This window comes from Enoplosus armatus, chromosome 21 (genome assembly GCF_043641665.1).
Source record: "Enoplosus armatus isolate fEnoArm2 chromosome 21, fEnoArm2.hap1, whole genome shotgun sequence".
NCBI lineage: Eukaryota > Metazoa > Chordata > Actinopteri > Centrarchiformes > Enoplosidae > Enoplosus > Enoplosus armatus.
Window position 1 is genome coordinate 16,223,402 of NC_092200.1, and position 16,054 is coordinate 16,239,455.

The 16,054-nt window shown below is 44.8% G+C and overlaps 1 protein-coding gene across 1 annotated transcript in view; it reads left to right on the forward strand.

Moving 5' to 3' along the window:
• Positions 1 to 16,054, forward strand: part of LOC139304541 (partitioning defective 3 homolog) — a 309,773-nt gene that overhangs the window by 132,984 nt on the left and 160,735 nt on the right. Inside the window, exons 7-9 of the mRNA XM_070928476.1 lie at positions 9,822 to 9,919; positions 10,853 to 10,936; positions 14,727 to 14,852. Coding sequence (XP_070784577.1) covers positions 9,822 to 9,919; positions 10,853 to 10,936; positions 14,727 to 14,852 — 308 coding nt within the window. The remainder of the gene's footprint in view (positions 1 to 9,821; positions 9,920 to 10,852; positions 10,937 to 14,726; positions 14,853 to 16,054) is intronic.

The window sequence follows — 16,054 nt, forward strand, 5'->3', positions numbered from 1 at the left end:
TTAGGTTTAGGAAAAGATCGTGTTTGGGTTAAAATAAGTTAGTAAGTAAGTACATACACGTCACGTAACGTAAGTAACATACGTAAGTAACATACGTAAGTCACGTTTGTAATGTTATGTAGGCTAACTTAAAAGCCTGTGTTTGACCCATCCATCCACCCCGGCATCCTCCTAATACAGACGTTGTCGCTCTTTATGCTACGTCACCTGACGCAGATTCAGGGTTCACGTCGAAAGCCCGGTGTATCTCATACAGACGTGATGAATAGATAATGGCCTTCTGAACCTACTAGTAGGTGTATCAGGCCCCTTCAGACTCATATCTTCGGGATTGATAAGAACTGATAAAGCCCATTCAATCGAGTGATGACGATTATCGAGCGACCCAGATTTCAGCATTGCACTCACTTAGAAACTCAAACCCGAAGACAAGGATGAGGACAATGTGAGTTTTATGAAGAAGGCTGATGTTTGCCAGCTAAATCTAAAGTCTTGGATGTTCAGAGTTTCCCACCAACACATTAATTCACTACCTGGAAGACAAATTATATCACACTTGACTGCAATAGGGTCTACCATGAAAATGTACAGAAACTTTCATAAGGGTACCGGGATGTTCCCAGTGATAGATTACCTATCTCAAGCTAGTTTTAATCCTCATATTTCACCGAAATGAATGGACACCAACGGCTGTCTGGAATGTCTGAAAACACTGAAAAACTATGGCATGCTTTTGAAAATCTCCTGCAGTAAAACTTCAAAATCACTGGTATGATCCTTCGAGTGTCTCAAGCCTGGATGCCCACAGTGAATTTGGAATAGCCCAGATAGAGTTAATGGTGTCATTCTAGCAAGGAGCACCTCTGTAATGGGCTGCGCTTCTCCCTGCAGAGCAGTTTTCCATTGGAATTTTCTCCTCTTTATAGTCTGGGTATGCGGGCCATGGGAGCTGTTGTGTAGAATAGCACCCCCCGCTGAGCTCCATCACAACATACTCCGATATTCCCACATGCATTCATGCTTTCAACCAGAATCACGCTGACAGCCTTTTCCATTTAGAAAACGGTGGAGCGGGGAAACATGAGTTGGTTTGCTTGTTGGGGTTCATGTGTGTCTGTTGGGTTGGAAGGTGAGACTGCTGATGTTGTTATATGATTAGCTGAAATATGAAGAGATACCTTGATGTGTAAGTCCACCTATGGGTACCCTGTGTGGACTTGCTTCTTGTGTTGTATGCGTGTGTGCAATGTTTACATGCTGCAAATTGACTATCCATACTCCGATCTCTCTCTCGTTTGTTGTGACACCGATGATTTCCCCATGCTCTTATCTCATCAGTGATTGCAATCACTTGTCGTTGTATTCAGCAAGAGAATTATCTTCAACTCTAACTAGCACACTCCTTTGATCAATCGATATCTTGTCTGATCTTGCCCTCATTGCACTCAGAGCCGAAACGTATGCAAACGAGGAGGTTTCAGTTTGTTTGTTTAACTCAGACAGCGCCCCCTGCGTCCCCTTATCTCTCCATCCCTCCTCTTACCTCTCTTTCCTTCCTCTTTCCTCCCTCCGTCTCCATGGAAGCACGCAACCCCGCCACCCACTCACACCCGGCCCCACCTTCCTGGGTCCACTAGATTGCCGTGGCCGTGCAGGAGTCTTTTGGGACCTCTCTTCATTACTGGCCCTCCACAGGCCCCTCATCTCCACACGGCCCTCTTCATTTAGCTGAGAGCAATGTCTGCCAAATGGCTTTCTCTCTCCCCCTTATCCAAGAATTCCAGCTTCCAATTAAAATGAAATGGAAAACGCCTCCCTCCCACCACCTCGCCACACACCGCTCCCATGACGCTACAGATGAGCCCCCACTCACAACCCACCCCACCTGCTCAAACAAGGCAGCAAACAATGGCTGATCTGTGGAATAGACCGTTCACCTCCTGTAATAACTTGCTGCAATGTGTACCAAAGCTTTGCTTTCCACTTAATTATTCATAGCTCAACATCATTCACCCCCATCCCCTCTTCTTCATGTCTTCCTTCCTCATCTTAAGTGCAGTTTGAGGTCACAGCGTGTTAAAACATCCTATAGAAGATGAGATTCTTGCGTGAATAGCTGCTCTCCAAATTTTCTGTCTCAATGCCGCCATTATTACTAACTGATACAACATTTGCATCACAGTAACCGTTGTATTGAATAGTCCCGGTTACAATTTGGCAGTGCAGCGAGCGCAGTTTATTGGCAGCCACCGTGCTACTCAATAAGACAGTGTGATTCTGACTCGCATAACTGCAGGAGCGGCTACTAAAAATAATAATAAAAAAAGAAAATGTATTTAATTACAATCCAGATCTGAACTGCGGGTGCTCTCATTGAAATTCAAACACTCAATTATTTCAACGGGGGTAACATTCGCTCACTGACCTTCACAGTTTGAAAGATGGATTAAACGTTCTGAGCAGTGGAAAGCAGACTGTCCTCCCACTCAATAAGCTCAAAATGATGATTAATCTGTGAAAAGCACCACAGAGCTCTTTTTAATGCATGGGTAAAGACCCGGGATTCAGCTGGGACCGTCCGCCCAGTGGGGCTGCGCACTCAACCCTCAGGATTATCTGTTGAGAATCACCTCCCTTCACCTAAGCCAGGTGTCTGGAAAGTCATAGTACCCCTTTTGAACTATTTCTTTTTTCATGCACCAGAAAACTCTAAATCTGCGGTAAACACCCCTTTGAAGTTATGCAAAATGCTATGCACATTCAAACTCTTTGAAACACTGCCACTGTAGTCAAACAACATTATTCACAGAGCTTGTAAGAGTAAGAAGTGCTCCGGACAAAAGCCGGTGACGATAACTCAATTCACAGTAATTCCTACCCGTTTGAACCTCCGGCTCTCTGGTACAGGAGCGGTCTGCTCCGGTTGCGGCTATTATTGATGAGGTTTGGAAAAAGTCTTGGGCCTCTCCGTCCGCTTTGGGCCTCTGTTATTGACCTGGTGATTGATTTAAGCCCTCATAATTAGCAGGCCTAATTTAATTAAAGTGCAATTTAACGATACAGTGGGCAAAGGCAAAGGCAGCTGTGTCATTGATAGATCAGTCCAGGCCTGATATGAAACAGGCGCTGGCAGATGATGTATTCCACACAAAGGTCTCCCGCCGACGGAGGCAGAGACAAAAGAAGAGACAAAGATTGTAGTGGAGAGACAAAGAGGGAAAATGAGTGGAGTAAAAATAGAGAGACAGGCATTTGTTTTTCCAAATATCAGTCCACAAACAGCACTGTCCGTCTCTCAACCCCACCCCCTCCACATTTCGCCTCTTTCTGTCCTGATGTGGACAAATGCAGCCTCACATCTCTGATCTAATTTGCTAAACAGCATTAGGAACCCGTCTGTCCCCCTAATTTGCTCCAAGTAAAGCCACGTCAGAGCCTGAACTCTTATGAGCCAGCAGCCATGTCTTTTCCAAACAATACAAAGAGAGACAGATTGAAAGGCTGGAGATCTTTGTTGATCAAAAAGATTTGTTGGGATGGCCCAATTGGGAATGCAATATACCTTGCAGATCATTGGCTTCATAGTTTATCAATATTGTGATTCATATTGATTAGGGTTCTTGTCAAATTATTCTTGTCGTTATATCATTTCGGTGAGAAAAACAATTTTAAAAGCAAAAACCATCTTTGTTATAAAAAGGTTAGTTAGCTTTAGGTTAGTTAAAAACAAAAAGGCAGCATTGCTAGCATTAGCTAATTATGAGGCCTTATGGCCATGAAAATGCTATCAAAAAATGCTGCCTTCATAAACCATGCTGCAGAAAATTCTCTTCCTCAATTACATGAAATTATTTGTCACATGTTTGTCGCTGCTGTCTTCTATACACATGCTTTGGCACATGCGTAGCGGCAACATAAGCTGAAACAGAAGTCCAAACTTTGCTGTCAGGAGTGGATGAGTGGAATCCAAAAAGCTTGTTTCTTAACACATCTTTGTTTCTTAAAAATGTGGAAATGGTTCCAATTCAGAACAGGTTCTTGATACCCAACCCCAGTCCCTGCTGTCCTAACCTAGCACAACAACACATATGTGACTCCCTCTCCTCATTATCAAAAGGAATAGTAGATCTAATCTGGAATGCGAGTGCTCTCCTTTGAACAAGGCTGGAGCCCATGGGTGCAGGGTGTGAAATATGAAAGACAACACATGTCCTCATCAGAGGACAGGCACTGCCTCGGCTTCTCCCCTTGGCACACAAACATAAGACTGTGGTATCATAACCTCCCTCTCTCTCTCTCTCTCACACACAAACACACACACACACACACACACACACACATACAAAGCAAGAGATAGCAGACACCAGGGTCACACTGCTTTGATTTTCTTCCAGACCTGCAGTTTACAGTCCAACAGGGAGCTAATAGTTTGCCAAACAAATGAAACATTCAGTGAAAGAGGTGCCCGATACAGTTGGTACCACACTGTCTATTCTGTGTACACAGCAACACAATAAATCCTCATTGTTGAGTATTGAAATCACCATTAGCTTACATCATCATGATCCTTAAGATCATAACAATATAAAGAAGATAAGAAAGTATGCTGAAACTGGTTTTTGCCTCCCTGCTGACACCCATTAAGTGCCATTTAGGGAACTTGTGGGCAGGATGAAGGAGGTCATTATGACCCTTTCATCATCCACTAACCAGTTTAACTCTTTGCCCAGCCTTTTATAATCTTCCCTTATCCCCAACATAAATGTAAATAAGTGTCTCATAATCTTAGTCACTGTGACGTATTGGTTGTTTTTAATGGAATTGGAGTCCGATGGGCTGGTGGGGGATAAAGGGTTAAGGACGGTGGAGAGGGTTGGGCTGGGTCGTGTCATGTCCAATCTATCCACAGAGGCCATTTTGGGGTCTAATTTGGCCCTAATGGCAGTTTTCTCTGAGGGGATGGATATGAGGGATAAAAGACCTTCTGTAACATTGACAATAATCCGTGTGTGGTAAATCCTGGTCGTCCTACACACACTGCATATGCCATCCATCAGCAGCTGGTGGAGACTGAAGTACACAAGTTGGGATCATATGTTGTTCAAAGTTCGGTGAAAAATCTGTGTCTAATGCCATAAAGCTTCTTTTAACTGCTGATTGAAAACAGTGGGATTCTGGCTCCGGTTAAGATGGGAAATTATTGGTAATTGCTTCGTGAGGTCAAAGGGACTTTAATAGGACTATTAGGAGTTATTACTGGAAGCTTGTCTTTGTATGTCAATGCCATTGTGCAATGCAGCGGTACCATGAAGTCCTGTTTGGTCTTGTCTGTTGTACAGTGTTTAGTCGATCTGCATTAACTGGAGGTAATGAGGGTACAATTATGGCTCCTTAACCTTTTGTGAGGGAGAGGAAAAGCCTCTGCTGCTTTTTCTTCGGCCTCGCTGAAAACAGATTATTTTCACATGTTGCCATCGTTTGTTACCTTTGGCTTGTTTAATGTTTCCATAAGGGGCGTATGTCACCTTGCACAATTAATGTTTCATATTTTCAGCTGGCCAGATCAGGAGGGAGGGCAGTCTTTGTAAATATTTCAACAGCCATTTTGCTAAATGCTCCGGTTAAATTGCTTGTTTCCTTTATTTTTTTCATACAGCGAACACACCAACATTGTTCATTTTGAGACGTTTCTGTATCCTGTTCTTTGGGCTCCATTGTTCTGCAGGGGCACAGACGGCCCATTGTAAAGAGTACGCGTGACACTGTCTGGCAGGGAGGCCTGTTCCACACATGAAGCTGTCACACAGATGTGGACCTCGGCCCTAAAGGAGGGGTGGCGGTCAGAAACACACCATTTTGCTGAGACCTTTGAACCTGTCCTTGTTAAGCCCTTGACGCCAAAGATGGGCTCAGGAGGAAGCCCCCTCCTTACAGCTACATGTTGTACTTGCCCATGGCTAATGGCATGACACACACACACACACACACACACACACACAAACACACACAAACACACACACATGCTTACAGTAGGTGTCCTTTAGGACAGTGGTTGATGGAGGATGACAGCTCCTCAGCACACCCTTTGCCCCAACCCTCCAGCAGTGGGCTTCAGTTGTGTGTGTGTGTGTGTGTGTGTGTGTGTGTACAGCATTTCCCTCTTAAGCAGGCAGCTGCTACCTCCCTCCCTCCCACTCTTCTTCTCTCCTCTTGGTCCTCTTGCCATGCTAACCTATCTGTCCATTTGAAGGTAACAAGACTCTGCACTTTGCAGCTCTCCCTGTCTCTCTCTCCCCTGTCTTTCTCTACCTCTCTCTTTCCTATATGAGTCTCAATAATCTAATGCTGTCCGATGGCTGAGCCTCTAACCCTTTGCTTTTGCTTCCCTTCATTGAGGGAAGGCTGGTGGATTTTTTTTGGCCACAGATCAGGGCTCTGAGCCCTCCCTACTGCATGGAAGGGAAGGGAGAGAGACGGGGGAGGGAGAGAGGGAAGTAGCGAGAGAGAGAGAGAGAGAGATGAAAAGCCTTGTTGCTTCCCCACTCCACTGGTTACCAAGGGATCAACAGGGTGCTAAAAGCACTCAGGGGAGGAAGAAATGGAAGGTTTTTAGAGAGGGAGAAAGGAGACATTCAGAATGATGGAGAGACAAAGAAAGAGAGAAGAGAGGGAGAGTGGAGGGGCAGAGAGAGCTGGATGTATATTTAGCCTGTGTCTCTCCCCAGCTGTCACTCAGTGCCTGGCTTTGCCACTGACACGAGGACAGACAATAAGTGGGCTGGCAGTGAATATAAAGGGAGATGGCTTCCTCTTCTGCCGCCGGTCACAAGGAGACACTGACCCCTGGTACACTGAGTCAACACTCAACCACTATAAAAAGAAGTCAGCAGCTATCCTTAAGGACTGCACTGCACAAAATGTCAATCTCAAGTAATTATTTATCACGTTCAGTCCTAGAAGGCGCTCTGTGTTTGTCTGGTCAAAGCGTAGACTTTGTCCAGAGTCTTGGATAATGAAGAGTCTGTGCCCTTGCTGGCTGGATATCCCCATTTTGACTTTAATGAACCACAGTGGCCACTTAAGCACTGCCTCGTGAATCCAGTATCAAGTGTCAATCATGGGTTTCTGTTTATGGCGGAAATTGACTGGCAGTTGAAGCGTGTGGTGCATTATAATGTGAGAATGAGAACACTCCTAATGACTGAGAAAGTGTGCTCTTATGTCAAAACACTAACAGAAACAGTAGTGTAAGACGGGTGCATTGTTTGTTTCAGATCCACACTATGACAGCATGTCAGTTTAAATGTGCTAAACATTAGTACATTGTTCATAAAAACATTGCAAATCCTGCCAAAGCTGTGAAATGGTTCCACTTTAATATGTGAAGTAGTTCAACTGTTCCACAGATGTCCTTGGAAGGAAAGTCAATATCTGACGCAGGAGGGTGTGAGGCAGATCACTGCGCTTGTATCAAGGAGAAAACACTTAAGAAAGTTCTTGAAACAAGTTAAAATCTCACCCTGTTTGCAGAAAAGAAAGGTTTTAATGCGGTTGATTTTAAGACAATGCCCTGCAATTCTCCCCCCCTACATGACCTTTTCTGTCCCAGTACTCTCATTCACAACTCATTATCTCTCTTCTCTCCTCCATTGCCAACTCACTCTAAGTGTGTTCACTCTCGTGAATTGTCGTTCTTTTTTTTTCACCGGGTTCCTTTTCACAGTTTCTCTTGGTTTTTCACAACATTCGTCTGGAATATAACCGAATAGAAACATCAGCTTGGTCTGGTGCTGCTCTGATATGTCCTTGTGCCATTTTATGGTAATTTTACCTCTCACATTCACACACTCAACCTGCTTGCACTGTGCTTTTGGCCTCACGCAAGTGAAGGATCCCTTTCCCCTCGGCGCTCTGATGGTAATACTCATGGATACAGCGTCTTTTCTTATTCTTTACTTGTTCCATCACATCACGTATCTCCAGTTTTTCTTACATTTCAGCAGAAAGATGCTAAGACGGGCAAAGGGAGATGCAGTCGAGCCACAGCCACTTGCCACCTACAGGAGCAAGCTAACAGACAGGAGATTGTTGCTGAAAGCTACTGTTACTGGAGTTAATTACATGTCACTTTCTGTGATGATACACTGTGAATCAGCTCGCCTCTCTGATCCCTCTGTCATCTAATGAGACAAAGACGTCAAGCGCCATCGCCTCCTTCATTTGGTTGCTGGGTATGAAAATGATCTTTTTTAAAGTCAACGTATTCCTTTCACATCTCAGTCTCTGCCTGTCCTGTCTCATAGCATATACTTTATTCTTCTTGTTCAATTTCACCTGCCTTCTCCTCTCTATGCCCTCCCGTCTGTATTTATGGATACCCACAGGTGGCCAGGTCCTTTGTGCACAGCATATATATGTATAACAAAAATCCGGCCAACCCACTGGAGGGGGGGGGGTTCATAAAAGGCTTTGTGAATAACAGCCCCCGCGAGGCACCTGGGACCTCAGCTGACACGTAATTAAAGGCGGGGGTGACTGGTTGACTGACTCATTTTCATGCTGGACAGTTAGAGAGGGGAAACAGACAGGTAGGGTGAGTCCAGGTCTCTTAACGTAGACCGCTGATGAAATTTTCATGCCCCCATCCCACCTCACTCCCCGCCTCCAATAAATAAATCGGGGACAGAGTCTCTCTGCGCCACGCCTGCATGTTGCCAAAGATATCCTGGCCTCTGAAAAGGGTTGAATCCATTTCCATATAGAAACCAGACAGACACAAGACCTATTTGGATGTGCCTGACATTTCAGTAAAAGAGAGAGAAAGAGGAATGTGAGCGGTGAGGGCGGGGAAATAGCAGTGGCTAACAAAGCGTTTCAGCAGACCGTCCAAAGGAGACGATGCGCTGTCTGGGCGCTGACAAGCTCACACACACACACACACACGCACACACACACACACACATACACACGCACACACACATACACACACAAGGATCAGCAGTTACTAGCAGGACTGGAAGCAAAAACTGAAATGACCCACTGATGTTCAGTGTGCTTGTCACTTGTTGATGAACCTCCCTAGCTCCTCATGTAACTAACCTTCAACAGATGATGATTAGTTGAAACTGAACCCTGTGTTATTAAATATATCTCCCTCCAATTCTACATGCAGCATGTCATCACTGCATCTAAGTGCCCCCCTCCATCTGTACCATCTCCATGTACAGAGCTCAGATAAAGATTTTATCCCCCATGAAGGCGAGCATGAGGCTGCTCTGTCTCTAGTTAAGTCCTCAGACGTCTGGTTTGCCTGTAAAAGCCACTGCCTCCCGGCCCCGCTGCCTAATGGCCCTGAAGGAAGATGAGTAAATGTAATGAAGAGCGTGAGAGAAACAAATGACAGCGGACGCAACCACTTTCCTTCACTGTAGACCTGATCGCATCACCGCAAAACCCAGAAGCTGTGCCACGCCCCAGGCCAGACCTGATTGATTGAGCAGGAGCAATCGATCAGGGCCACTTTGTCGCTACAGTCGCTGAAGTTTTTGGCTGGGGAGGGATGTTTCTGCGGCAGCATCCGCGCTCCCGTCTGTACTCCACTGAAAGTCTCTTTTGATTTAGAACAGAGGCCGTTATTTGTTCCTGCAGGTAATTGGATTAAAAGCCAGAGGAGAGATATAGGCAGCAGAGGAGGAGATGCAAGCGCAGCCAAACAGAAATAATGAAAAACAAGAGTGTGAGGTTTTTTTTTTTACTTTGCTGGAACAGTTTTCTTTTAATGATTTGCCCTGTCTTTTTTTCTTTCTTTGTAGGAGGAGGAGGAAGAAGAGCGAAGGAAACAAGAAAGGAGGATTGAACGGATAGAGCCAGTAGGGAGGGCCGATTCCTCATTGGAACATTCACCTGTGTTAAGCCTAGAGTGAGTGATCCCCAGCAACCCCCCCAACCACCTATATACCATACAGTATGTCCTTAAAGGCTGGTTCACCCAATAATACATGCAAAATATATATTTTTTCACTCCATCTGGTATCTAGACAAGTAGATAGTTTCGATCTTATTTGTCCAGATAAGAGATATCCTTCTCTGATATTTCTGCCACCACAATATACTTTTATTTGCGATGCTCACAGTGTTGAACAGTTACATTTAAATAAATAGTGTTCCCGTTATGAACAGCTTTCTGCAGTGAAAACTGTTGTTAAATTAATTATGTGAAGTTTTTCTGAAGGCTGCAGAAATCTCAAAACCTGAAAATGTGTTTTTCATTGTTTGGGTGAACTGACCTTTTAATTCATCACGGTGATACCACAAAGGTTTATACTTGTCAGAACATCTAACTAAACACAACCATGTCACCACACAACAATGACAACACAAAGCGTACATCAACACCACGCCTTCCTCCATCAGCATCATCGCACACATCTGCATCAACGGCTGCTTGTGTTCATTTGTCTTCACGTCTTTATCTACACAAATGAACCTTCTCCTCCTCCTCCTCCTCCTCCTCCTCCTCCCTTCCTCACACGTTTTTCAATTAATCTGTTCTCTTTTAGCACAACAATCTGATCTTAATCACTTAATTGGAGTCTCCATTTGGGTCCCTAATCGACCCTGAGGTCCAATAGCCTGACTTTGTAACGGATGACTTTGTATAGACATAACACAATGCAGTGCACACCAACCCCCCATCCCATACACCCCATCAACGTCTCGTCATGTTTGGCTGAGTCGTCTTTTATAACCAGCTTTTCTACATTTTCTTGTCATTCCTGTTGTGTTTTTATTCATGCATGTCTCCCCTGCCTCCTCCTTCTTCTCGTCCTCCTCATCCATCATCGTCCTGCAGAGGCATGCTCAAGCCGGTCGAGGTGTCCAATGAAGGAGGGCCCCTGGGGATCCACGTAGTGCCTTTCAGTTCGCAGGATGTCAGGTAAAAGAAAGCAAATAAAATCTGAGAATCAATGCAGCTTAGTGTCTCCTCCGTCCTTTGGTTTGAATCCCTGTGGATGTTGCTTTGTTTTTACTTTTACTCATCATTTCACTCATATTTTCAGTTTTTTCTTGTTCGCCTCTTTTTATATGATGCTCTAAGGCTGTCTTTTTCACTGACTCTGATTCTTCCGGCCATACCCTTTTTATTTTTGTGAGTCTCCCTGTTGAAACACCACGCCCAGAAACCCCCAGGTGGAAGGAGAACAGATGAAAGTAGTTTTGCTCCTGACTGCACAGTTTTTCCAAGTTGCATTATGCTTTTCTTTCATTCGTACCTACGTCCTCAGTCACAATGGCGTCCACTCTGCCTTGAAGGCGAAGGTGATTCAGACTGCTTCCTTTTGCCTCCTTCCTTCTTTTTAACCGATGAGGAGTGTCGATGACAGAGGACAAGAGGAGGAATGCATCCTAGTTTATAGTTATTCCAGAAAAAGTAGAGGACGGAGGAAGCGGCCAGATGTAATCAAACTAAAAGCTTGTGTATAACACAGATCCCTGCTGCACGCCAAGGGACTGGCACGCCACCAAGGTGAATGTGACTACTCAGCGCTGGGAGAGGGAGGCAGGGGAATGAGTGGGGAGATGAAATGGGATGACGTTTTAGGGAGAGAGGATGGCTGTCATTGAAGATTGCTGTGTGTCATTTCTTTTGGACGCTAATCCCATTGCTGTTTATAAGCAAGTGTCAAGAAACTATATTTAGCTTTGACCTCGTGTGATTGACTCCCTCAGAAGCTGTGACACTTTGAGCTATCCTGAGTCAGAGCAGGAAAATAATGATTCATGATGAGTCGCACCAAGCAATATTGCTTGAATACAGTTCACGTCCAACACAGTATTATCTTTAAGCTCCTCTGTGCTCCCACAAAATCAGACTGCATCTTGCAAGATGTAACGGTAATGCTGCATGGCCACTAAATTTCTTCTCCATCAGCTAAGGTTGGCACTAATAGCTATCAGAGCCTTCAATTAACTTCAGACATGATAAGACTTAGCGTCTGGTCAGTGGGATGATGCTAATGGCCTGGCCCAGCTCTTTCCTGTGTGCTGTGCGCTCGGACAGGAGGCATTAGGCTCAGCGGGCTGTCATTAGTGTCTAGACCGGGGCCACAGGGGTCAGACAGCCAGCAAAACCAGACAGCAAACAAGGAACTGCAGGCGCTCCAGTGTCGACCCCCATTCTGCTTCACTGTACTGACATAAAGTTAGATCCAAGCAGGAGGGGAAGACAGCTGCAGGAGAGAGCTTAGAGACTGTCACTCCAGCAGACAGTATCTCTCTCTCTCTCTCTCTCTCTCTCACACACAGATCCTTTCCTGTAAATGAACTTCTACCCATGCAGTTTGTGAACAGTATGGACTCACCTTTAGCAGTGTGTTACCACACAGGCTCTTGTCATCTCTTTCTTTCTCTTACACACATACAAACAGTTTGTGACCAGTGCCAGTCTACCTTGAATGCTGTGCACACATAGATATACTTTACATCTGCACACACACACACACACACACACACACACACACACACACACACACACACGCTCCTTGCGGATGCATTCTTTGCTTAATGAACTTCTCATTCCATGACCAGTTTCAATTGTAAACAAACTGCGGACATAATTGCCGCGCATAAATGGATCCTGATTGGATTATTATTTGATTAAAGGCAGTGGATGAGAGCAGGTGGCCTCCTTCAAATCATTTCTCAGCACTGCTGCGCAGCCACAAGATGGAGTAAAGCCATACAGTGTAGTGCGATGCTGATTCTTGTGTTCAAGAAAAAGTGGGACTTAGCAGGCCTGATGTTTGCAGAGAGTCCTCTAACTACAAACTCCTTGTGCTTGTATCTGACAGCTGATGAATTCACTGACTTCCAGCTCGCCATTTAGATTTTGCTTTAGCTCTCCTGCTTTCCCCAAGTAACGACAAAAGTATCTACAAAACAACCCCATAAGTGAGACGGGGAGAAATTGAGAGGGTGGCAGTGCATTACAGTCATCACAATAATGGTGCTTTTACAAAATCATCATCTCCTTCAAATCTCTAAGAGATGCCGCTTTATCCCCAATCCTCCCTGCTGCTGCTTTGAATACTGATCAGGGATCAACTGAAAACTCCTTTATCTACTGTCTATGGTCTGCTCCCAGATCAGAAGTCATTAGAGTGTGCCCATGCTGTAATCTCCATGCACAATACTTTGTTTTCAAGCTGCCAACACTTATGGAGATAAAGCACAATCATGTCTGCTTCCACACCGCCCTCAATTACTCTCTGTTCAACACACTTAAGCTGACCTGGCACCGCCGCCTCAGACACCGAGAAAGAGGGAAGGGCCTTTTGTGATCTTTAATTTCAACTTAATGCTGAACCATTTACCCTCATTGAGGAGCTGAGATGAGTCTGCGGTGTGAGCGTGGATGTCCACATTATGCAGCCAATTAAAGCAATGTTCTGAAAGTGGCTCTGTTTGGCTGAAATGCTAAAGAGCTCTGCAAATCTGCCCTTGACGTCTGCGGTAAACAGGGTCGCAGTTTGAATGTGCTGTTGTTTATCTGTACAGTGAAAGGATAGGAAGTAACTGAAAATGATGAAAAGCACGCAGCTCATGTCCTTGCCACTGATGATTGCAGTGTAATTTACTACATCTTGTACATCTTAGTCTGGCTTCTGAATAGTTTTGGTTGGGATATATTTCATCATTATTTTAATTTCCCAAAAGTAAGCCTCCAAACTTTTTGTCAGTTTATGCAAGGGCACCAAACGTTTGCACTCAGTCAGTCTACCTGCTACCTCAGGCATCTGCCGCCTTAGAGACGGAGATGGAGTTTGTAGTTCTGCTTTGCGAGCGCACATCAGATCTCTTTGCATGTGGTTATCCTCAGGGCCTAACTAAAGCCCCAAGGAGCTCACTGATGTATTTATTTAGAAGGGGGGGGGGGTATTTGAAGGTAAAGGTTGCCTTTTTTTGAAGGGATTGCTGAGATGGCACTGCCGTGGAACTGCTTGGGTGTTTATTACAGCAGTGCCGGCTCTCGTCTTAAGCTCCAGTGAAGGCAACTGCAGCGTTTCCTCTGAAGCCGTAAGATGATCTCTTAGCTGTTGGTCTGGATTACCACGGACAACCCGCCCTGTCATTCTCTCAAACCTGCCCGCAGAAAGGCAGACAGAGTGGAGGACAGAGGCTTAAAATTTAGTTAGTAATGCAGTGCTTCTCCTGGCCGCAGGAAAACGCAGGTCTTTAACCAAGCTTAGTTTGGAAAGTTAACTTTTGGTGACAGTGGCGTGCAAAAGTACATTACAATAAGTTACTTAAAATTACTTCCCCCAAAAATATGGTGGGGAACTTTTAAAGTATTACAATTGTAAAACTGAATACCACTCCCTGATAAAATACACACTGAAATAGTAAAAATAAATGCAGCACTTTGTTCCAGTGTCGGTTGGTAAGTTATAAATCTCTAGGCCAATATCAACGCAGGGTAGATATTTACTTCATTCTTTGGATATTGCAAATCACCTAGCTTATCTTATTTTCCTCCTCCTCCATGCCTTCTTTTCTACATTTCTTTGGACTCTCATTACCTTTTTAAATGTAAGGATGCAGGGGACTAGGCTTGCAACTTGTTGCCTGCTGCTCAGTGCATTGATATGTCACTGTGTGTGGTGTAATTGCTACAGTATGTGCCTAAATTATGTTTTATCAGTAACCTGTCGTGTGATCATTTCCAGGACTCAGGGCTTGCTAGTGAAGCGTCTGGAGCGTGCGGGCAAAGCCGAGCAGGAGCATCTCTTCCAGGAGAACGACTGCATTGTCAAAATAAATCAGGGAGACATTCGCAACCTGCGCTTCGAACAGTAAGCTGCATTCTCAACTCTGAAGTTCCTACTCCCAGTAACTCTTCAAATCATTTCATGTCCTCTTCTTGTCAGGTGCACTGAATGCCATACTGATTTTAATTTCTTTCACTCCTTCCAAAGCCAGGACCCATACAGTGTTATCCTGAAGCACTGTTCACTCAGTGAAACAGCTCATATTGAGAGCACTGTGCTGGACATTAAGTGCAGTGACAGTAAATAGTGTTGCTGTTGATAAGTGGAGCCCAAACTTCAGGGAGGCGTGACATCCACGCAGCAGCACAATAAAACAGAAATATTACTGACTTTGTTGGCCTTCCTGTAATAGGTCTCAGTGACCTGCAGTCCTTCACTGCTGCTTCGCCCTCTGATCCAAAACCACCTACACTTCTCTCTCGATTCATTTCTATCGATTCATCGCTCCCCTTCATTTCCTAAAGTGGAATGAAGATATAAACCTGGGACTTTTCCCCTCATTTACCCAAAGCCACCCTTCTCCCTCACACACACAAACGCTGACACACACACACACACACACACACACACACACACACACACACACACACAGTTACACTGGGCTATAAAGTCTTATCTACACTTGTGTGTGTGTGTCAGGCTGAGAAAGAGATTGCTTCTCCTCCAGGCTGGATTCTGGGGGCAGTGTACGGGGGTCTGCTTGGCTCTCTCTCTTATCCTCCACTCCTCCACGGGAAGAAATAGCCCAGATTCCTGCTAACAAAGGCCCAGCCTCCAGTCATACTGGGCTGGACTTAGTCATCTAAAACCACTGGGTTTAGAGCCACCCTGCTGGACGATTGACAGAAACCAGTTTGGAACCCCTCTGCATTCAGAGGTAAAGTCAGAGAGTACCCATTTCTTTCTTGGACAACTCTATCACCGTCAAAATGTGTTTTTAAGCAAGGCACGCCTAACATTTTATAACCGACTTTGGCAAAGATAAGAAAAGCTTTCCATCAGCATGTAAAACTCCAGACTATCACGCTTACCTTACCGCATTATGTTAATTTGTTCACCAGTCTGTGTACAAAGCCACTAAGGTTTTAGGATTTTTTTTATTCTTTTCAAAACGATGCTATTGTCATTAGTAAACATCCCAGTTTCCTTCCAAGCCTTTTCTACTGTGAAAGAGGCTTACAAACCAAATCCACTAGGGAGTGATGTTTTGTAGCGTTCCACACTTA